Genomic DNA, 25,107 nt, shown 5'->3' with positions numbered 1-25,107 from the left:
GATGGAGATCTGTTTCCCTTAAAGTTGGATGCAGTTTAATGAAGAAGGACATTCATTTTTCAATGAATCTTTGTTGTCCTTAATTTGGATTACGATACTTGTTCTTGTTTTGAATTGCATCTCAAAGCACGGGCAATCCAATCCATCCAGCTGGTTTCTGGAGGCTACTGCCATGACAAAGTACAGTACAAAATTGAGTATCACAAACTGCTACTCAACTCCAGGCATTTTTTCAGCATACCCATATAACAACTGAAATGTGATGGATTCACACAGAGCTTTGAAAAGGTCGCTTTTAGAAATATTAAACCAATTATTTAACAGGTTTTCTCACACATAAATTTTGGAAGGAGTAGATAGATTAACCTTTCTTTTTTTGATTAAGCCTATTTCCATAGTATTTCACTCTCCCCAAAAGCAAAGAGGTCTGAGAATTGCTCAATGTATATAAACTCATGCAAAAAGGTAAAGCTGCAAGACAAACTCTCTGCTTTTGCCTGGAAGTCACAGCGCTGATTTTGTGATTTGTAGAGCCACCTGTAGCTAGGCATCTCTCAATCTGAAAAGTCACCTCTCTTATGGTTCTGTTGAGCCAGTTCAAACCAGCTGATGCATTCTTAACAAAATCTCGTCCCACGAATCTCTGATGGCTGGTGGCAGGGACCCTGAGCAAAAGTTCTGCAACTCTGGAATTGGCTAAGTGGCTGGTCTAACAAACCCAGGACTATCTCCTTTGGAGGCACAGTACCAAGCTCAGCACCTCTCCTGAAGCATTTGTCTGTAGGACAGTTCTTGCTGCAACTCAGTTTGCATTTTCTAATTCAATGGAGTTACAGCATCAGTAGAGAGCGGCACCAACACACAGCCACAGGCATCAGTCAGCTAACGCAGAATTCAAACGGATCGCTTACTTAGATTTCCCTTTTCCAGTGGACTCTACCAAGGAAGAAATGAAAATTACCATGTGAAACCCACAGTTTGGACTCATTTTAGATCATGCCAATATTCTCCCAAATTCAGACACTCAGCTGCATGCTCTGCATATGCATTAGGTTCCTTGCAGTCAGTCTTGCCAAATACATATTCCTAGCAGATTCAGCTGCTTCTGCAGCCTCCTCCTAACTAGCAGAAATGATTCCAGGATGTTATGTGCAGACACCTACAAAGAGAAAGCTGAAGTTGGAAAAATATGTTTAATAGTATTTAATTTTCCACTCCCCATTTCACTCCGTCTTTAAAAAAACAAGCAGGTTATTCTGATGCAAATTCATCATTTCAGCTCTGAAGATCACAATTCCTTAAAGCGCTGGGGTTCACCTCACGTGACAGTAACTATTACCCCTTTTTAAAAAAATTTCCTGGGAGTTTCGGGTGTCACTCCATCTGAACACAGCTGCTGAGTTCACCAGATAATCTATAATACACACCATTTACAGAGCATAAACAATATTTACTGGGTTGTGATGTGAAGAAGTAAAATATATTTACGCAGATTTCCATTCGTCCAGTATCAATACTTCTTTGCAGTCAAAGTTTGCTCTTTCTTCTCCCTCATGCTCCTCCTTTGTGGAATATTCTGGCCCACTTAGTTGCATTGGTGGATTGCCTTGAGGTAGCCAGTCTAGGACCAATCCAATTTAAAGCTACGCTCTGCGCTTCAAAGAAGTCTGTTAGAGCCCACTTTGGTAAAATCCAACTCTTTTAAGAGAGACGGCCTGAACACAAAACACGCCAATGAGCCACACTTCTTAATACTTCAAACATCTCCCTTTATGGGTATAGCCCCAGATCGTAGCCTGCTGCTAAATCCATTTTGCACAGCTCCAACGATAAAGCAGATTTAAAGCTGATAAAACCAGCTTGCAGGAGACACAGCAAAACCTTGCGTACGCTCATCAGCCCGAGGCCTACGTATCCTCCAATGTGTAGTTAAAAACTCCGATCTTCAGGCAACCCTCAGCTGCCAGGAGAGCCCATAAGAATTACAAGCAACCGAGTATAAAGCACAGTCCTGACACAGATCTCGCATGTGCTAGAAACTTGACCGGCTTCTGGCAATACCACAATCCAGACAACACGGCAACATGCAGAGAGGCATTTTTTTCCTCCCTATAGTGGCACCAAAATGGGCAGCTGATCCCCCTAAATACTTTACTCACTTCAAAGTGCAATTGAAATGGGCAAGTTGCAACTGTCTCCCTTAAAAATGAAGTTTTGAGAGTAAAGAAAAAAACATTCCACCCCTATGTAAAACAAGACAGAATATGAGACCCACGGCGTGCTAGACAGTCTGATAAAAAACATGTTAAGATTAGTAGTAGGAACTTCCGTGCACCCTGGACTACATTCTCACTGCGGCTTTTCAAATTATAAAATTGTTCCCCTCTTTCTGTGGATTTTTCTGCATTTGGTATCTCTGGCATTCTTCTTCCCACTAGTAAAATACACAGCAAACATCAACACTTCCAGCTAAGCCATTCCCCCAAATTATCTTCAAGTTCACTCAGCATGACCGCAGTTTTAGGTAACTGCTTCCATGAACATAATACACAGTGTCTCCTCCCTTCTCCTAAGAGTCTTTTCTGATAATCGCTCAGATGCTGCTGGTATTCTTGGATAACAAGTTTGGAAATACGGACGCTATCGAAGAAACTGAGCAATGTATGTAGCAAAACAACCCTGTCAGAATTAACCAGCAGCTCTGGTGAAGAAACAACTTGTGACCGATTGTCATGACCATTTCTTAACTCAAAATGATTTGAAAAATTCAGTAGCATATCTACCACTTTTCGTATTCTGCTTTGTTTTCTCAAGAAAATAACAACTGTAGCTTTTCCACTTTAAAAACAATTGTTAGTTTCCTGAAAGTAAGTTCACTTCTTAACATACTCCGTGCTCATGAAACCATTTCAGAAAACATCTCAGACAGGAATGTCAAAGCTCACTATTAGCTAAAAGCCATACAGATAGAAATGTGTATTTGATACCATTTCCTCATTTTCAAATTGCATGTTGCACTGTGCTGCATCCTCGGTTACTGGCTTCTGAAACATGTTGCGGCAGATGAGCCATATTGTCAGACTAGCAATGAACATCCCAATATCTGGTACAAATAGTCTGATCACGTTGCCAGCATCTGCTCCTTTCACACTGTATGGGATGAAAAAAAAACAAAACAAAACAAAACAAAAAAAAAAAAAAAAAAAACAAAGAAACATTTGTTACTTCTAATGACATTTTCAACTGGAACAGAAAGTAAGCTCAAGGCAAATTAAAAACCCCAAAACCCCAGTAATAAGAAAGCTTCACAATACGGGAAATACAAAGATGATCAAGGAACTCTAGACAGACAGAGATTTTTGCTCTCCAGAAGTCCAGAAGAAGTGATTTTTCACTGGGAGTTCACATACTCATATTCCAGTGGTACTTAGAATTTTGATTAACCCAATTCTGAATCCATCTCGTGGAGAGCAACACAGGACCAACCTTCAAATTCAACACGAAAGACTTCAGTTGAGTTCCTAGAAGATCCATGTGTATAAATCACAATCCCTTTACTGGCGTCCTTTGCAGACAACAGCATCCAGCTCCACCAGGGAGGTCAACAAAGACAAGATAGCATTCATGTTACCCCTAAGTGTGCCCTAATCATTCTTGGCACACAGAGGAATAACCAGAAAGTCTGTAACATTTTAATATGTTTTATTATGTTAACTGTTAATACGTTTTATTCAACCAGATTTCTTAAATACCTTTTTGGGTATTTCAGTACTAATATTTAAGTACAAATATTTAAATACTAATTAAAGCGTTCGGTCCCCGCCAAGAAAACCTTTCTTCTCCTCCAAAAGATTTGTAAGGCTGGATGAATTTTATGTAGAAAAAAACCTGCACTGCTTCATTGTGCACATTTAATTGTTTAGGCTGGGAAATATGACTTTATGGCTTTGGATGCGGTGTCTGAATTTGGTTCACTGGAAAAACGGAGGGCTTGGATTCAGATTTAGTGGCACAGTGAACAGTTTAGTAAGCTGCTGCATGGACTTACTGAACTTTTAAACTATTAATGAGAGGATATAACCTTAATTATTTGAAAGTGTACAGCATATACCTGCCAGTCTTGAAGTTAACACATTTTACATATGCAGCTACAATTTTAATTCTAATTCCTTTTTATAGGGCTTTATGTCCATAACCAGTTTTGAGTGCAGGAGAGGCATCTGTACAGCTCCTTGGGCATCGGTGAGCGCGCTAGACCAGCTCTTCACAGTCTGAACTGGTAGAAAACCCGGACAGGTTGTTTTACAGATGCAAAAGAAGAGATCACCTCTGGCCTTTCTTTATCAGAACACTAGCAGGTTTGAAGCCTAAAAAAATCTATTTGTGAAGGAGTTACCTGCAACTGCTGCGATTAACTGCAGATCTAGAGGATCTAAAAAGTCTCTAATGGGATTACAATACAACCACTGTCAGGAATCTTGTTGGCCTGCTCGTATGTCCGAGATCAAATCCTACATTTCCATCGCTGCTGCTGACCCAGGTTTTCCACTGCCCCGTATCTTGCAAAATAACACATGCCCAAAGTGGGAGTAAGGTAAGTGAGTGGAAAACTAGCTTTAATGTTTGTTTCGACAGGTACAAATGAGTGTATCACGGGGAGCAGGGACCAATGTCCAGGTCTGTGGCATACTGTCCTGTAGCACCATTATGAAATGGGCCCAGAAGTACTACTGAATTGTTTCAAAACAGGAGAGGGAAAATTCAAGCTCTAGTTCTTCTTCCCATGCTCAGACATAGACACAGAATAAACTGACAAGGTGCTGCCTAAGGAAGAGAATTTAAGATTTGAAATTGCAGCTTCTTGTAAAAGGAAAAAAAAAAAAAAATGCAATCACACAACCAGAAAACTTCCTCCTCTGATGCTCTTTGCTGTTAGAGATTAACTCTGAATGGTCATGCACTATACGGCAGCTAAGTAGCTTGAAAATTTTTTGCTAATGGCTTCAAGTTGTACTGAAGCAGAGAAGTAAATTAAGTCAGTCATTGTAAGACTTCCAAAAGAGTTAGATGGCAAAGTCCTTGCTGGATTTCTTGCATGTTTCTTGCGCTGCTGCTTCAAGGAAAGGATGCTGTAGAGTCAACTGGCACATGACAGCATAGCCGATCTGTTTAACATTACAGAAAATGCAGGCTTGACACGTGTCAGCTCATTTTGCAGTATCGTGGCTCTTACTGCCACCTAATCCCCAACAACAGCGTGCCCAGGATTCACAATAACAATAATGAATTAGTTTCACTCATCCTGATCGCTACACTGAAACCTGCCTATTAAAGCGGTTTTACTGAATAAGTGGCAACAAAATCTGAATTCTTGATTCTGAAAGTAGCACTCAGGCGTTATTTAGAAAGAGTTGAAAAAAACCCCTGAATCCAGTGTTAGTGTAAGAACAGGATAAATTTGCTAGTCTCATATTGAAAAATGGATCAGACTACTTCTATGTAATACTTCTGAGACTTTTCTGTTTTCAGACTACTTCTATGTAATACTTCTGAGATTTTTTGAGAGTCCCATCTAAATTAATTTTGCATCACTTCTTAACTTAAAGCACAAGTCCATCAGATTCAACCAGTCACACGTGAACAAATTAAAAGGTGGTAGCTTTGAAATACCAGCGCTTCTTAGTCGCACCAGGTTCTCCTTCCTCACATTGTACTCCCGTGGAGCCACGCTGGGTCTTCCTTTGCGTATCCCACTCCCCAGAACAAGGGGAGATCCCTGCGGGAGCACTGCCTCTGTTGCGGCTCACGTTTCTTTCCACTAACCCAAACCAAGTGCTTCTGGTCTTTCAAAATAAATCATTTAGCATGTTGTTGTGAAAGATGTAACGTACAGTTCAGAGCCTGAACAGTGATACTTAACCACAGAGCAGGGAAAAATTCTGCACATGAATAGTGTATTCACCAAAACCAGTCACAAATGTATGCTGTCCCCATCTCCCCGTGAAAAGGAAAACAAATTGACCTCAGCGTGATAATTAAAAAGGAAACAAAAGATCGCTTGAAAACAGAGAAACGTATATTCTTCTATAAAGCAGAATAATAAACTGCTTCATTCGACCCGAAGCAATTTGCTCCCCAGTTTTTCACAGCAACAGCTAAAACAAAAATCAGTTATTCCCACTTGTTATCTCTGGCAGTACAAAAAAGAATGGTAAATACTGCAATCATTCCACAAACATTTCTCACTTTATTTGCGCATTCACACATGGTCATATTTTGCATTTAATAACAGTCTATGCATTGTGCTCTTTGCTCCAAAAGAGGCTCTCTAATGACGAAGTTGAAACAGAAGCACAGGAAACTTATTCAAGAGATCTAGAGAAAAAGCTTTTTTTCTTAATCCCTGCAGGAATCACAGCGTACGATGAATTGGTCATAGCCCTTGATCTACCGCTAGTACAGCATCATTTATTCACCTGAACTAAATAATCTACCTACAGGGCAACTTTAATTGTAACAGATACCTCTGACTGAAGCTTATAAATCAGCCAGAAATATGCTCTGAAATGTAATTACTGTAAACAGCAGCTTTAGAATGATTGTCGTCCTCTTTTGTTCTTTCTCACAGGATGCAGAAGTAAACAGGACCCTCTCTCCCCCCGAAAAAAAGATTAGGGGTTTGAAATGTTTTCTTACCTTCCCTTCACCAAGTAAATGACATTGCACACATTTCTTAAAACAAGGGACTACTACAGTTAGGGTTGCAAGAGTTCCTCTGTAACAAAAATAAATTTTGTAGGACAAAAAGGATTTTACAACTTTTGCGTCAATATGTGAAACTTTTATCATATCAACAGACCCCTAGTACAGCAGTTTCCTCATCAGTCAATCTGTGTTCCCCTGTTGTTTTAAACTTAAACTACTTTAGAAAAAGATCATCTTTATTTTCTGTGTTTATACAGAATTTTGCTAGGACCGTGTGACCCTGCTTCATTTCCGAAGTTGACTGGTGCTAAAGAAACTATTGAGCAAAATTTCCCAGTTTATCTGCACTGAGAATAGAGTTAGCTGCGGACATACAGGTTAAAACTCCTCTCTTACTTCATGTACACTCACTAGCAGTCAAACAAAAAACAAATGCCTTGAAGAAGCAAAGAGCCAGCACAATTTAAACATTACGTTCTTGCTCGGTGCTCTAGAAATCAGGATTTGAGTTCTCTGAAAAAAGAATTTTCATTTTTTTTTTCCTTTCTAGAATAACTATTTCTCACAAATTAGAATTATTCATCTTCTACTGAATGCACAAAGCTTTGGTAAACAGTGACCTGGTCTGATTTCGTTTCTTTAGAATGGCAGACACATTACCTTCCTCTTTATTTCAGGCTTACAGAATAAAATCAGAAAAGCAGCAGAGCTATTTGAATTCAAATTTCAATGGCTTCAACACAAAAAAAGTAAAATATAAAGTAACACATGCGTAAAGCAACATGCATAATAACATATAAAATAGTCCACAAACAGAATGAAAAACAATAGTCTTCAAACTCTAAATATTTAGTATTTTGTTACAAACAGACAAAATAAAAATGGGGAAAAAAGAACAACCAGTCTTTCTTAAGCAGAACTCAAAGTAATGCAGCATCAGCAATATATCATAATATTGAGCTTATGTTAAACCATAAATCAAACAATGCCTCCAGATTAAAGCCCTGTAAAAAGTTTGATTTTGTATTAAATACTGGGTAAACAAAGCATTTTAAATTTTATTTTTTATCATAGTTTAAAAAAATTCTCAGAAGCCTTATTCACTGCGTACTATAGTATTTTTTCTTTTCTCCCCTCAGGGTTTTTCTATAGCACCTGTTTACTTCCTAATTAATTGATTTAATAAAACCTCAATTAGTTAACACGGTATTAACAGTTTACAGGTGACAAACTAAGGAAAAGATGCATAGATGCTAATACTTTCCATTCATCCTGTTTGGTCACTGTGAGACATCTGGTATTTCCAAGTGGACCTAATATTTCAGAGTAATTTATGCATCACCATAGATGCATTCCCATGATCTTCATCTGCAACTGTAATCACTTAAATTGGAGGCAAATCAGACCGAAGAATCACAAGCATGCTCCCCTGGAAACGTGGGCTGGCAGTATCACACAGGTGCTATGCAGTACTGTGAAAGATTCATTTGTTTATCACTAGCATCCTCTCTGTGGTCCAAAAATAGTACAATCTTTGAGGGTACCAAAGGCTAGAAACCAGATTGCCTTACAGATGTGCTTGCTGATCCCTGCTCTTGGAAGTGGGTCTTGGGGACGGTTGCGGCCAGAGAGAAGTTAAGGAGGCGCCTTGTCCTCTCTCAGTTTGATCTAAGGATGAAATGTGTGCCTCTACTTCCTCCGCTGGGAAACTCACACCTATCTGGGTCTGAGGTCTGCAGACCTGGTCTGAGCCACAACCAGCACTTCAGTGAACACAGAACGCTCACAGTCTATATTCGTGCTGGCATGACTCGTCCCTGCTGGTTCAAAAGACAAGCTAGCTGTGATGTTGGTTCACATGGCAACCTTGATATGACCTTCAGGGCGAACTTCCACTGAGGGTAAAGTATGCGAGTTGCTGAGCACCAGCAGGTCTGCCTTTAGTCCTTTCCTTATCTCATGCTCACCCACCAACTGAAAATAAATGACGTTACAAAAATAAAATACAAACTTAGCAATATTAATATTAAAAGCCACAGGGCCGTGCATGCTCACTCTTAATCCTGCACCGCCTTAATGTGACTGTCCTCTCAGTTCATGTAGAGCATGCCGTGTGTTTTACCCAAAATACCTGAAGTTGCACTTTGAGAGATTTTTGGTCATGCAAAGTGAAAGAGTGGGAGGAAGAGGGAAGCAAAAATGCATAGAAAACTACTTATAAAAATATTTAGCATGCACTGACCTACCCAACATACAAGTTCAAAGGGCTCCTGAAGTATTTGTAAAATCTTAATCACTACTTACAAACTATGTCTGCATGGATTCAAAAACCAAAAGTACACTTCGCTTTCTCAGGAAAGATACCTTGCAATGAAGAACACTTTCTGTATTGCAAAAGTGCTTAACCACGTATTAACCAAACATTTGCTTTCCAAACACTGCTATGCAGAGTGAGAGCAGCTATTTGAAACTAAATGCACATTGCCAAGTTTTTGGTGCCTCGTTGCTTGCATAAAACATTCAACGTTAAGAAATTATGGATATGTGCAATATGTAAAATGCTGGCTCATGCCAATTTTTCTTTTTTAAAGCAGCCACTGTTTCTTGTTGTTCATTGATCTTCTAAGAAAGGGCAAATTCCAGCCTGCCCAGGGCAGCACGCAGAAGACATAAAACTTAGCTGGGATTTAGCAGCTATCACGCAAAGCGCTCAGCTGTGCTACTGCCAGACTCGTGACAGCACAACATCCAGCTCGCTTTGCCCGTGTCCCGCAGCTCCCTCCAAACGTGGCGCAGGACCGATGTTGCACAGCCAAGGGGAAGTGAGCACATTCCCCTCCACACCCACGGCGCTGCGCGCGCCAGCCCCCGCGGCGCTGTGGAAATGACAAGCCCATCCGCAGCACAAATTATTTCAGGTCAAAATGGGAATGGGATCCCAGACGGAGGCAGAGCCAAAGCGAGCGGAAGAGACCTGAGGACACCTCAGCTGTAGGTGCCTTTTGGTCTGAAATCTTCAACGAGACTTTCCGTTGTGAGTCTGTACCCTTCTCACCTGCTTCTCACTTACGCACACATTGTATAGGGATTTGGCTAAAGCACTGATTCAGTATTCATTGATCACTGCAAAACATTCACAGTTAAATCTGTCCATAATGCTCATAAATACTTGGTGACCGACAGCGAAGTGTTTACATAAAGGCATACAGCTATCCATATGTTCCACAATATTCCTGACTAAAAGAAAGTGCTGTAAAGACTGAAGCAGGCTGACGTGCAGTGATTACTTGAAAACATATTTGCTCCCTCTCTCTGCAGCTTTCGCTGGTTGGGGCATGAACAGATCAGCATTTCAAACTGGTTTGTATTTCATGCTAAAGCCAGCATATATTATAATCGCAGAAAGTAAAAGACACGTCTAGATTTTCCAGTCAGCTGCAGATGAGGATGGAATAATACTTCCCCCAATTACAACAAGCGACATTGTAAATTACTGTCATTTTACAAAGCCAGATTACCCCCGACACAGAGGAAAGGCATGCAACCGCTAGGAAATGCCACGGTTCGAGCTGGAGTGCCCAGTGCACTTCAGCGAGTGCATGGGGGACCCCTCCACCCCCCCAGCCCCATTCCTAATTCAAAACTATCCAAAAGCCACATTTGCAGGGATGGGACCATTCACCAAGACCCTCAATTCTTCCACACGAAACAGCTCCCAGTCTACCTCTGCCTGCTTTGAATGCGCCCATCTTTCTCTTCACAGCATCACAAAGGACAGGACAGAAGACAATGTCTAACCTTGCCCACCGTCACCTGCCTGAAAATCCCAGTGGCTTAGAGGCAAAAGCACATGGGCATTGCGGGAAGCAGGCTCCAGCCATCAGGAGCAGGTGTGCACCATCTCCCCTCACCCTCCAGCTGATTTCCATTAAAACCGGCCAAAAGAAACACCCTGATTTACCCTTGGTGTGCTTTGGTCAATTCTACAGCATCAAGTCGAAAAAGAAGACTGGTAGAAATCAGTGGCAAAGTAAACGTCCCAAGGCCCTGAGATGTCGCTTCTTATTTTTCTGCAAATGGAGCATATGATAAAACTCCTGGGTGGCAAACACCCCATGTACATGTGGGAGGGGAGAGGACTAGTTCCCTGCGCTGCTTGAGGCTATCCGCTCAGAGACTGGGATGTGCGGCCACCAAAGGCCTCTCCCAGGTGTGGGAGGCAACTGCGGAACTCTTTTCCCAGTATGGGAGACTCTTACTGTGGCTGAGCATTGAAAAGGACACCATTGCTCAGATCCAAATGGGGCAAAAAGGAGCTGAAGTCGAGTGCTCCTGCTTTTACCTCCAAGCTGGGTGCCCTTTGTCGGCACGTTGCAGCAGGCTGGTCAGACCCTGCACATGGTACGTTAGTACTCCACCGGCCACAGGCTTCCTTGTGTTTCACGTGCCAGTTGCTATTTGGAGATCTCACATGATTTATTCATGAACAAAACCCAACAAAAACAAAATAAAACACAAAGCCAAACCGTTAAGCATGCGTCCTAGAGAGTTTTTGGATGCTAATTGCAATGCTGATTGCTCTCCAGATTAAAACAAAGACTGGCTCACATTCTGCTGCTGGTGGGTTTACCACTGTATTGCTCCCAGCTACCACTCTGCTGCAGGAGGCTGGGCCGTGCCAAGAAAAACACGGACAACAGTCTCGCAACTCAAGTGCTCAAACAACGCAGGCCATAAAATACCTTCTATCAGATGTTCGTTGCCTTTGAATCCCTAGGTTAAATGGCATGAGAAAAGTTAGCCAAAATTAATTCAGCTGAAAAGAAAATAAGCACAAGGGGTGGCAGGAAACGAGCAACCTAAAAACCTAATGCAAACAGTTGGATAAATCATAGAATCATAGAATTGTCTAGGTTGGAAGAGACCCTTGGGATCATCGAGTCCCACCATCTACCCTACTCTACAAAGTTCTCCCCTACACCATATCCCCCAACACCACATCTAAACGTCTCTTAAACGCATCCAGGGATGGTGACTCAACCACCTCCCTGGGCAGTCTATTCCAATGCCCGACCACCCTTTCTGTGAAAAATTCTTTCCTAATGTTCAGTCTAAATCTGCCCTGTTGGAGCTTGAAGCCATTCCCTCTTGTTCTGTCATTAATTACCTGTGAGAAGAGACCAGCACCAACCTCTCTACAGTGTCCTTAAGATTCCTACTGAATGGAGACAACTTCTAAGAGGACCTTATGCCATTGCTGAGGCAGCCCAGACCATCAGAGCAACACGACACAACGACGTGCTTCAAAGGTGCAAGAATTCTACATGGAAATTGTCTGAGCGCAGAGAAAATTTCTCCTTACTTGCAGTTGGGAAGGAGAACATATCTGAGGCGTAAAATCTAACACTTAGTAACTATGAAGTCCCAGTTAGAGATTGCTCTGCCATCACTTCTTTCTTTTAATTTCATGATACTCTTTTACTTGTCATCATAGCATCTATTAGTCTGTAGGTACCTAAGTGACAGGAGGTTGCTCTTCTTTTTGCAAAGTACCTAGACTACCATAGCATGCTGTTAGAAATTACATAGAGTAACAACCATCCAGTTTTCAGCTTGTGGTTTCAATGTAGTAGAAATTGATTATTTTCTCATTAAGTTATTAAAAATACCCCTGTTCAACTTTAAGTTTCATTCTCCTTTAATGCCATTGGGTTGCTGACTGCACACAGGCTGCAGTTTTTAGCAGAAAGTAAATTTACCTATTTGATTGACATCCCTGTGCCTTATGATCTCTTATTTGTCTCCCTGGTTTTATCTAAAGCCCACCTGTGAGCATTATGAAGTCTTTTTGTTTTTTCAACCACCGGTGATGCATAAAAAAGACTAAAAGCTGCCACTACGGGACTTGGGAATTCTCCTGTCGTAAATATACAGCCAGTACAACACTCTTGTGGAAGGGGCTGGCAGAGGAGCATCAGGATGAAAACAGACATACTGTGCTCTGCTAACATTTGCTAGATTGAATGACCCCCTTCCACAGCTCCTCCTCTTGAAAATATAAGTCTCCTAACAGAATGGAATAGAACAGAACAGTTGGAAAGGGCCTACAATGATCATCTAGTCCAACTGCCTGACCAAAAGTTAAAGCATGGAATTAAGGGCATTGCCCAAACGCCTCTGAAACACGGACAGGCCTGGGGCATTGACCACCTCTCTAGGAAGCCTGTTCCAGCGCTTGAACACCCTTTCAGTAAAGAAACACTTCCTAATGTCCTGTCTAAACCTCCCCTGATAGACGCAGCTTTGAACCATTCCCACGCATCCTATCACTGCATCCCAGGGAGAAGAGATCAGCACCTTCCCCCCTCAGCTTCCTCTCCTTGGAAAGCTGTAGAAAGCAATGAGGTGATGCTTCAGCCTCCTTCCCTCCATACTAGACTAACCCAGAGTCCTCAGACGCTTCTAATGGGACGTTCCTTCCAGCCCTTTCACCAGCTTTGTTGCCCTCCTCTGGATGCATTCAAGGATCTTCACATCCTTCTTGAATTGTGGGGCCCAGAACTGCACACAGCATTCAAGGTGAGGGCACACCAATGCTAAATACAGCGGGAAATACTAGGTACAGCACAATCTCTCTCTTTTTTTCTGAAAGCACTGATTTTAATTATTGTCATCTTCCTGCCATAGTCTGCAATGCTCTCTACCCTAAAAATAATCCAGTTTTGACCTGTTGGGTTTCAGACTTCTCACTGAATATACTAACAAGAGGAATCACCCTCTTTTTCCTCACTAATTAAAACTGTCCTTACACGGTCATATTATTAATATTCCATATTAAACTGAACGGGCGCCCAATGTTTTGCAGACACGCACAAAATTGAAGCATGCACCATGCAAAGCTGCTAAGTTAGAGCCTGTACCATTCCTAATGAGACAGGAGTGGGAATGGCATAAAAAGCCCCCCCAACTCCTTCTGTTGTAACTGTATACTGGTCCCTTCTGCAGAACATCAGCATTGCCAGAGTAAGTCCCAGAGCAGAGAGAGGACTGAAGGTCCAGGTGGAGGTGAGGATCTGTTCTATGAGCATGATTTTGCAAAGGGATGTGGCAGCTTATGTGTTCTTTCTGACACAGGAACTGCCCTCCAGAGGTCCTCTCCAAGCACCTTCACCTAGAATACAGACTTGAAGAAAGCCGATACACCAGTTAAAAACTTGTTAATGACGTTGCCTGCGATTAACAAAGCTGTTTCTCAGCTCACGTGTATTTCTAAAGCAGTTTCCCAAAAAAACAAGGCATACCAGAAATAATGAAAAGAGATTGACTAGGAGGATTTTTCAGAGACTTCATTAAAAATTAATAGAGATCTTTGTCTTTCAAAGTTTTATCGTCTCTTGGACAGTAAAGAGTAGGAGGATAAAGTTCTTTGCTCACTCATTTTGCCATGGAAAGAGAGAGCCAGATGATCAGCTGATACCAATTATAAATTATTGGTCAAGATTACAGAAGGAAATGAAATATGGGGGCAGACTGATCTGATTTCTAGCAACACTGAACTGGAGCAGATGTATGCATCAAGTCCTGCATCTCTTCTTTCCTCCCACATGTCTTTTTCTCCTCTGAATGGTAGCCCATGAAGGGAAATCTTGGCTTCCCGATAAGTTCCCATAATTCATCCAGATTTCACAATAACAGTATATATTCCTTTGCGTTCTGACAGTGTGCAGAGGCCACATGAGTCCCCAGTGAACTGGGGGTGTTAACCTCCGCTCCATTTTTCTCATCAGATGCATATGGAAAAGAATATTTACTGGCTGCTTGGAAGAGTCAGTACAGAACATTTACTCATGTCACAAAAATGGGAAAAACCCTATACTATGGAGCTCTCTTCCACGGTTAGATTAATTTTTCAACACAACTGTTATTTTCTGAAATAAAGAAACCTCACTCATTTCCTCTATTTTTTTTTCTGATTAATTATTCACGTTTACTCTCTCACATTAGCTCACCATGTGCCTAAAGCATTTAATAATAATCTTCCTTTTTAATACAAAGTCTACTTAAATTTTCAGTTCATGCAGCTACTTTCTTTTTTGCATATAGAAAATGCCTTCACATACCTGATTTTATTTCTCTTAGTCTTCTAGTCACTCTTAGCAGTTCCAGAGCTCTCAAAAATAGCAGTATTTGACCACACTTCGAATGTATTTTAGGTTGTTGCAACTAGTATATCCTAAAGAACATGCTTTAGATATAGACCTAATCAGTCTTTTACTTTAAAAAAAGAAAAATCATTCTTTTACTTGAAAAAACTTTATTAACTGGAAGAAAATTATTAAATTATGTGAAGGAATACTATTACGGAATCCATAAATGTATTCCTTCCCCTTTGAATTGTACCAGGCTTCATTTTTATATGACTGTATCATTTCTTATCCTTGCTTTTTACATTCACGTGCTTTATTCTCTTTACTGACGAGTTTTTAATTTAAAAGTTACAGCTGATTTGACTGTTCATTCACAACTGCATCTGCTGTAGCAATGAATCTTTCGTTTGTGCAATCACTTGCCAATGTCATCACATAGCAGGGGGATGCAGTCTGATGGCAAACACACACATACACTTAAGCTACAGGAAGACAGCAAATAAATAAAAAGTAATCAAAGTAGGCTTTTACATGCTGAAACAGAAGAAAGAAATTTTATGGCACTGCAGTGACAGTGGGAGGGGAGGGAAGAAGAGATGACAGACCCAGAAGAAGACAGATGTGCTGCCGCTTGCAGCAATATGGAACAAATATAAAAGCTGTACTACCATTTCCACCCTGGCAGTTCGCTTGGCTGCAGTTTACAGAATCACATATCTAACAGTCGCTCAATTCATCCTCACAGTGCAGAAATCAGGCTAGCATACGGGGGACAAGGAAGCTTAAAACGATTCCCGTTTTAAGACTGAGATGTAGTTAAACTATTAGTGTTGCAAAAGAGTCTTTCAAAGCTTAAACATTACCTTGATAGTTGCCAAAGCTTTACTGGGGATCCTATGTTTTCCTAAAGTTTCACCTCTTGCAGCCACGTGACTGTGAGGGTCACCAAATTTTCCTTACTAAGAATACACATACCCATTTTCAGCCCTCACAGCTACGAAGAAAAGCTGTGAAATGTGAAACAACTTCACTCTCAAAGGTTAGAAACCAGGAGAAAAATAACATTAATTTTAAATCATTCCACTTTAAAGCTATTCATGATTAGTTTTGGCATCCAATTTTTATATATTTATTACTTTAAGTTTGACAATAGCAGAAAAGCCATGAAAATACTTCAGGGACTGTATCTTTATATTTGCAAAAGTAGCAAGGGAAAGGAAATTTATTTTTTGTTTCTTGTGAAACAATATTACATACTGAAACACACATATCTTTGGTATCTTCATCTGAGTGTATCTAGTGTCAGACACCTCTTTACAGGCAGGAAAAATAAAGGCATATTGGAAAATATTCACATTTTTCAAACAGGCCACAAATAAGTTTTCAGAAATTATAGATACTGACATTCTGTCTGGAAATCAAAATTTTCACCGGCCCCAAAATTATGATTTTATATTTCCATGCTAAAAATCCAACAGTTCCCACCCCTAAACTTATTTCTGTATGTGAGGTCTGCCCTTAATTTAACATGCAGAATTACAAAGTTGTTATAATTATAGATAGTCCTAAGGTGCAAAATTTGAATTTCTGTTTTGATCCAAATTGCTCTAGTAGACCTACTTTTAAGACTGGAAGCATGGGACAAGCCCATATTAATTCCTATTTTGTCCTGAGCTATTAAATTATTCCCTTTCCCAAAAGCTATCCACAGGGTTGGAAGCATTGGAAAGTAACTTTATAAAAGTATTTGGCTTGGCTTCTTTCCTCTGCTGTTAGAGAAACGCTATGATGTATGAAAGCAACCTTCACCCATGCTGACAAATAAGTAAGTTTTAGGTTTGTTTGAAAGACTTTTCCAAGTGGGCTATATTTCCAAGTTGACTTTTCTTAAAGAACAAAAGATGAAACAGGTACAAAAGCCACCCAGCTCCCCTGGGTCTGGATTAAGAAAAAGCAAAAACGATGAATTCTATAATGCCTAAATACAGTACAGCTCAAGAGAATTTTTACATGGATTTCTCCTCAGCAGTTTTTTCTATTTAAAATTTTATGCTCGAAGCACGAAGGAAGACTGCTTAACGTAGTAAAATTGTTATTATATTAGGATCAGGCATATTAGGAAGCATAGGACTAAGGCAAGACTATTTCCAGCAAAAGTGGATCTTTTTTATAAAAAGAAAAAGAACAAGGAAAAGGATTAGTGGAGTTTTGGCTTTTGAAATACTGCAGGAGAAATCGATTTGGGTAGCACTTTCATTTAGAAAATGAGAAGCGCAACGTTGATTCAGCTAAGTTCCCAGCACTTGCAAGAGAAAGATTACAGATAAAATGCTCAGGAGTCATAAGGATGCTTGAGTTACAAACCCAACTCCCAAAGTGACTCAGGCACTTGAAAGATGTTATTTTGATGCTTTTAAACAGTTGAGAATGTTATTGTTTGATTTTTAACGTTCCCAGAATCCAAGAATCCCCTTTTTTTGAAGAGAAGAGACTCTTCCAACGCTTTTGCCAAGCTCAGCAAGTTGGCCAAAATCTGCCTAAGATCAAGTAGTCTTGATATCACTGCACGTCTCTGTAAGACAAAGTCTCTAAGTGAGGAATTAGGACCACTGGCAAGTGTACACTGGCACTGCTGCTCCTCTATTAGGTCTGGAGATAAATCCAACTTGATACCTCAGGCCCGACAACCGTAACTTAAAAAAAAAAAAAATGAAGAAAAGAAAAAAAGTGGGGAACTTGCCTACTCATAAAGCATCTTGTAATTAATAACACTGATGTGGTTCTCATCTACATGGAGTTGAACTTGAGATTTATCACAGGCATGTCACATGATTAAGAAATTCATTATCTGCAAGAGCTCTGCCTCCAGGATGTTTGCACACCAGATCTTTTGGTGGGTGCACAGGAGGCTGAGCAGGAAGCAGGACTGTCATACGTCCTGTGACTAAGTGGCTTCTTGACCTTTAGTCTATCCACACAGAGGATTAAAACATAGTGATCGCACAACTGTGCCTTACTTGTACAACAAACGATGTGATTTTCCTCTGGGCTACCTGTCTGGGCTAACTGGTGTAATGTCCACCCTGGATTTTTAATATCTAAATTCTGTTTAAGTTAGAGAATTTAGAATTCTCTAAATTCTAGAGAATCAACTATATTCTCTAAAATCTAGTTTATTTATTTACGGTACTAACAATCAATTTTCGCCTTGTTTCCAAAATGTTTACTCTCATGAGATATACCCTTTAAATCTTCTGAGTTGCTTATATAATTAAGGACTGTGTGTTCAGACATCTAGAAAATTCACATTGCTGCTTTCAGTGTTGTTTAAAAACAAGGTGTCAAAGTAGCTGCAATCAACCCAGCAGAAATACCTTTCTTGGCATATTACAGTGATGTGCTCTAGAAATAGCCATGATTACCAGAATGATCTAAGGTAGAGATTGTTTATGTTACCGCTAAGATAATTGCTTAAACAGAAAAATGGGGGATTAAAACCTAGAAAATCTCTTAAATCTGTGCAAACCAAATGAAGTTAATTTAGGGAATGTTTACATATTTCATGATAGATAGTTTTATCACTTTTTAAAATAAGGACACCTTTGAGAAAATCTGGGAAGTAAGAAAGTAATTACTAGTCTAGGTGTCTTTAGCCATATGGTGATCATCTCCTTAAAACATTCTATAAAAATGTCTCAGTGAATCTACCATCTCACAGGTGTGCAGCACAAAGGCTACAAAACCATCACTAACAATATATTAAAAAACATTCTATGACATGATTGTTAAGAAGAAATGTGGTTTTTTGCAAAATACAGGTTAGTATACTGCAAAACTTGCGAAAATTACATCTGTTCAAAGTCAGCTTTACCTATAACCAGCCTAAGTTTAAATTTAGCTTAAGTTTAAAAAGTACGCTAAAAAGACCACTGGTAGAGGAAAGAAGAGAAGAGAAGAGAAGAGAAGAGAAGAGAAGAGAAGAGAAGAGAAGAGAAGAGAAGAGAAGAGAAGAGAAGAGAAGAGAAGAGAAGAGAAGAGAAGAGAAGAGAAGAGAAGAGAAGAGAAGAGAAGAGAAGAGAAGAGAAGAGAAGAGAAGAGAAGAGAAGAGAAGAGAAGAGAGAACAGTTGGAAGAGAACCTGCAATGATCATCTCGTCCAGCTGCCTGACCACTTCAGGGCTGACCAAAAGTTAAAGCATGTAATTAAGGGCATTGCCCAAACGCCTCTGAAACACTGACAGGCCTGGGGCATTGACCACCTCTCTAGGAAGCCTGTTCCAGCGCTTGAACACCCTTTCAGTAAAGAAACACTTCCTAATGTCCTGTCTAAACCTCCCCTGATAGACGCAGCTTTGAACCATTCCCACGCATCCTATCACTGCATCCCAGGGAGAAGAGAGAAGAGATCAGCACTTTCCCCCCTCAGCTTCCTCTCCTTGGAAAGCTGTAGAAAGCAATAAGGTGATGCTTCAGCCTCCTTTCCTCCATACTAGACTAACCCAGAGTCTTCAGACGCTTCTAATGGGACGTTCCTTCCAGCCCTTTCACCAGCTTTGTTGCCCTCCTCTGGATGCATTCAAGGATCTTCACATCCTTCTTGAATTGTGGGGCCCAGAACTGCACACAGTATTCAAGGTGAGGGCGCACCAATGCTGAATAGAGTGGGATAATCCCCTCTTTTGACCGGCTGGTTATGCTGTGTCTGAAGCACCCAAGGATGCGGTTTGCCCTCCTGGCTGCCAGGGCACACTGCTGCCTCGTATTGAGCCTGCTGCCGACCAGCACCCCCAGATCCTTTTCTGCTGGGCAAATACCAGAATGTAATCCATACCTTGGAATAAGCAGAAGATTAATCAAATTCTAAGCAGGAGTCTCAAGAGTTAACTGTGACAGCTGCTGTATTTGCCCCTGAAGAGTAGGGTACTCGCTCACCTGATACAAGTGCTCGTACACAGGTCTCTACGCTGCTGGGGAAAAAATAAACCAAACACAAAAAAAGAGAGAGATGTTCGTATAGATGGAACCTTCCTGAAGATCCTTCCATACTGAGAATGAAACGACCCTGAAACAGGAATGGCTGCCCGGCTTTACAGATACAGCCCAGGGCTGGAGTTAAAAGCAGAAATTTTTCATAGGCCGCAGCTCTTAGGCCACCATGAAACACAAGTGGTAAATGGGATAACAGACCAAAACAGGGGATTTACTAGTTCATTTCAGATTATGCTCGCTGTAGGGGCGAGGGTGGCTGTCCTAAAATTATTTCCTTCTCAGTGGGAGCAACGGGATTAGGTTACTTCACGGGCTACTACGGCATGTCCAATACAGGGTATTGTTTGTTAACAGGCAACCAGAAAAAGCTTTACGCACGGTAACCTGTGCCTGAGCACACTGGGCTGACTACACACTGCTTTCAGCAACGTTGGAATAAAAGTGGACATTGGAAAAAAGTCCACAGAGTTAAACTGGCTTAAAACTGGATTTAATGTGTTTCTATTTCAGTACTTAATACTGACTAAAAGATTTCAGCTGACACAGTATTAGGGGAAAAAAAAAAAAAAACAAACTTCAGTTTTTTCATATCTTTTTAAACAATGTTTTTGTTCTTTGCAAATATAATCCAGTTTTTATTCTGGCTTTCTCTGTAACTCAGACTTTTATTTCAAAGTCTCACTTTTTGTCAGAGCAGCGAAGAAAACTCAATTTAAGATAGAACCTCAGGCATGCAGTATATATCAAATAAAACTGAAAACACATTTCTTCCCCATTTCCCACACTCTAAACAACATGAACACTTCAGTGCACACATGCACAAATTCCACCGTCCCGGCCACCACGAAGTAACAAAACGAGGGAAGCTTTGAAAATTAAATTAAAGCAACCTCAGTCCCCCCGTCTTCCCGGGACTTGGGATGCTGTGCTGCCCTTTGCCTGGAGACAAGTGCACGCGCGTGGGAAGCCCCCCTCACTCGCCGTCCATCGCCCCTTGAGAAAAGAGGTGCAGCGTAGCGGCTGGAAGGACATGAATAAGCCCTTCTGGTGTGGTCCTCTGCCCCCAGATCCCTACCTATCAATTAGGTAACAGCCAGACAGAGAAACAACTAAACTGAGATATCACCCGGAAGACAACAATTCTGTTAGAAGCAATAAAGTGCTCTTTTATTCACAGCCTCCCAAGAGAAGGTGGGGAATTGGTTCCATCTCCTCAGCTCCCTGCGTTTCATTTATCTGCCGTATTATTCAAAGGATATATGTAACTGTAATCACTGCAGAATAAATTCACATTCACTAATTCCTACAAAAGTATGATGGGCACCATATATTAGACAAAGATGTGCCAAGAATGCTGAGGAATGCTGTAAACTGACCCTTGTCACATGCAAGGCCTGAGGGGGCACAGCTACAGAAAGTATAAATTAAACATCAATTCATCTAATTTCTCTGATATGAAGCAACTAAAGGATGGTAAGCTGTAAAAGAGAATACTTTTGAAGTCAGGGGGAGCGCCTGGGTGCTCAAAACTTAAGCACTTGCTTAAGTGCTTTGTGGGACAGGAGACCAAACAGTCACACAGGCTACTATGGGTATTTTCTTCCAAAATGGTGAGAGAGGTACCTGGCATGGCTCTCCCCACGTCCCTCCAATTGCACCACTGCACCCATTTTTCCTTGTCTTTCCACAGTCAAATTATTCAGTATTTGCAAAAAAAAAAAAAAAAAAAAGAACCAAAAAAACCCCCAACAATCCACCGAACATTCAGACTGCACTGTTTCTTTAAAAATAACATCTCGAGGATTAGACCCTGCATCGTCTTGCAGCCCCTGGCTGAGGCAATGCTCCCAAAATGATGTCAATGGGAGCCTTGCCCAAGGAAGGGCTATAGGATTCAGCTGCTTGTGAAGAAAGGGCTTGAAATCATGGAACACGCTATCAGGATAAGACTTTATATTTCAAACATATATTTATTCTTTTTACTAAATCACTGAAGAGTGCGGGGAGGAGTGGGAGATGCCACTATAGAAAACCATATGGTACTTGGATTTCCAAGCCAGAATTGTGCATAATAAATATTTATAGAATCCAGCGGTATTCTCTTCTTTCTGTTTACTCCTCACATGTCACCCAGAGAAACTCTGGCCAAGCAAATATCCCAGCAAGTTACAAGCAATCTAAGCATGGGTGAAAGAGGGAAAACAGATCACCAGTAGGCTCATAATTAGCACCCTAGACCTGGAAGGAGGTGCTTGGGAAGCGCCTCTGATGTGTCTGGATTCCAGCGCTCACCACACATCACGAGTGATTTCGGAAATTGAATTCTCAGTCTCTGCAAGGGGTAGGGAAGATATACACAATATTTTTGGCTAGACTGAGCAGGGGCATGTGTGGAGCAGCTGCAAAAGCAGACATCCGTCTACTCTGAGAGACCAACATAGGAACGAAAACGCATCTCTCAGCGATGACAGCTAACTTGCTGCTGGAGTCTGCTGGGAAAGCTGTGTCTCCCTACCTGTGTCATGTGGGGCTGTTTTGTTTATTTTGCTTCAGAGAGAAACAATGCAGATTGTCCTCCTTAGCACCTCGTGATTAGAAGAGCAGTTGAAGGAGTTACTGAAATACATAGAAGATCTGGATTATATCTTAACAGGAGCCAATCTTTTTATCTGGGGCCTGGCCTTGACGTAGGAATCTTTTGGTCTCTTCCTCTTTCCTTGACAGTCTTACTCCCTTCCCTGCTCCTATCTCCTTTCCCTTTCCTTTCCTTGAGGTGTGAGAGCTACCAATCCCCAACTACTATTTCATTCTTCAGAAATAGTAAAAGGATTTTAAAAAAAAAAAGCATAACAAGCTCACAAGTCAATAAGCAGTACTTTACTAACAGAAGCAGCGTTCACTGTCCAACACCCTCTGCATCACTTTAGCCAGAATCTGGAATTCTGCATGTTGCACTTTCTGCAAAGATGCTGCTGCTGTACAAATGGTACAATATCAGCATTATGTATAGTGGAAGTCACATACTTTTCCACATATAAAGATGTAACCTCAAATTAATAAAAAATTTTTGCATATCAAAAAAAAACCCAATAATTTCAGAATCAGTTTGAAGCTGTGAACCAAACAAAAGTTGTATCTTCAATACAGAAAACTCATTTTTTTAATTCAGATAATTACATTTTACTAAGAAATTGGTGCTCAAAAGTTCCTTTCTCTGTGTCGCTAAAACAGCTATTTATTATGAAAACCATACTTATCGAATGTTGCCAAAAGTGTAATAACCACACATCTGTTATTCTTCAAATATATATTTTTTAAAACAGTTGGTATTTACTTAACATATAATAACAGTTATTAAATCATTCTTAAGTCTGTTTTGTGGAACCGTAATGTAAAGCATTACACACGAGAGAAACACCGCGGGAAGAAATGTAAAAAAGGAATAGTTGCGCTGTTTGTAGCTGAGTAGTTACTAGTCACATTAGAAATTTCAACTCGGAGAAGAATAGTAAGAGGAAGACTGGAAGTCTGGAAACCCTGCAGGACAGTGTGTTTTAAAAGGTCCAACACCATTCATTTAAAGTTTTAAAATGATTAGATCATTTCTAGGTCAACAAATACATAACAACAGAAGACATTTCTGTAATTGCTATTGAATCTACTAGACAAGGACATAAACTCCATCATCTGGCAGCTCAAATTAGAGAAATTTAGATTTTTTTAAAAAGTCCTTCTTTTGGTTTGCATTTTCTAGAGTGTGTAAGTGGCAGTTTCCCCAACACTGGCTGTGGGTCTTTCCAGGCTCTGCGCTGCAAGCCCCATCCCAGCCGGATGGACCCGGAAAGACCCCACGGACCGCATTACAGGAGAAGGCCAGCTCAATGATTGACCCGATCCTCTTCCCTTTTGAATTTTAACAGGCTTTGTGCATTAAGCTCTCTTATTAATTGCCAGAGTAGCCAGGAAACAAGCACAGTCACTGTTAATTCTTCATAACTATTTCACTTGAGAGTATGAGTGAGCCACTTCCACTGGGTCCCGCATGTGACTGAAAAAAGTCTTAAGCCAGGGAGATGAACTATGCCTTCTGAAACACGTTTTTAGTCATATTTGGAACAAAGCAGAACAGAGCTGACTGCTTTCCAGATGTTTCCATGAATATGTGGGTGTCATCTAGACACACACCAATAATGAAAAATAATCCACAGGTTAACAGTGGCAAAAAAAGGGCATCCTATTTATCCACAAATCTGCTTGCTTTGGCTTATTAAAGATTATTAAAGAAACCATGTAAGGTGACAGTTTGCTTGACATGCAGGTATGCTTGTCACATGCTCAGCATTTTAAACCATATTTCTTCTAGGACAGCGTAATACAAGCTAACATTTGGCATAATTCTCCAAATTTCTCCAAAATGTTCTGCAGAAAATGCAGTCAGGGACTGTAGTCGAGACCATCTTGGACAAAGGTGATGATTACTCTAGTATATTACAATTAGCTTATTTGTAATGTCTCAAAAAACAATCAATAGACGTTCACTTAAATCTGTCAAACCCACACATACTCCATTTAATTGAAAAGCTCTTAACTCCCATCATTTCCTGCATATAAACCTACTTTACTCAAGCTCCAGCATTTTTAATTTCTCTCGCGCTGAAAAGCAGCATCTTCAGCTCACAAGTAATGCTTACATAAAAGCCTCGCAGTCAGATCTCTTGGTGCCTCTATGTTTTTCAGGATATGAAGACAACAGCAGTGTAAACAATCTACTATTGCAGAATAAACATCACGTAACCACAAAGCAGTGATGACATAACCTGTATATTATCTGGGCTTAATTTTCTGCAATGTAAACGGAGTGTCCGCATCTCCTGTCCCCCAATCCACTCTAGAACAGCCTGTTAAGAGGAACATTTTATATGAATTTTCCAGTTTTTAATCAAAAGCACATTCCTCCTCAGGACATTACTTTGAACGTCTTTCTTTTTGTGTACCTAAAAATCTTGCTTCCTCCTGAATAAGAATGTCCTTGCTCAAACAGCACGTTTAAATGCTATTGATATTTCACAGCTGACTCAGGTGCGCCTAAGTCAACGGCTTGCAGAGAATATGTTTTTAAATAGCAAAACATGTGCTGCTGCTGCTTCTCTTCTTAGTGTTGATACACATAATACCAGAACAGCTGTACGGGATCAGACCTAACATAGATGTAGCCCTCTATCCCGTCTCTATCGGTGGCCATAAGGGGATGCTTACCAAAGAGAATA

At 40.6% G+C, this 25,107-nt stretch overlaps 1 protein-coding gene across 1 annotated transcript in view; it reads right to left on the bottom strand.

The window, feature by feature from the left end:
- PIEZO2 (piezo type mechanosensitive ion channel component 2) overlaps positions 1 to 25,107 on the bottom strand; it is a gene marked incomplete at both ends in the record, with an annotated part of 316,577 nt that overhangs the window by 136,264 nt on the left and 155,206 nt on the right. The window contains one exon of the mRNA XM_082499215.1: positions 2,988 to 3,150. Within this exon, the coding sequence (XP_082355341.1) occupies positions 2,988 to 3,150 (163 nt within the window). The remainder of the gene's footprint in view (positions 1 to 2,987; positions 3,151 to 25,107) is intronic.

The sequence above is a fragment of the Vanellus vanellus genome, assembly GCF_965231255.1.
Source record: "Vanellus vanellus genome assembly, chromosome: 2".
Classification (NCBI taxonomy): domain Eukaryota; kingdom Metazoa; phylum Chordata; class Aves; order Charadriiformes; family Charadriidae; genus Vanellus; species Vanellus vanellus.
The sequence above is the reverse complement of the archived record's forward strand: the minus strand, read 5'-3'. Positions and strand labels throughout refer to the sequence as shown.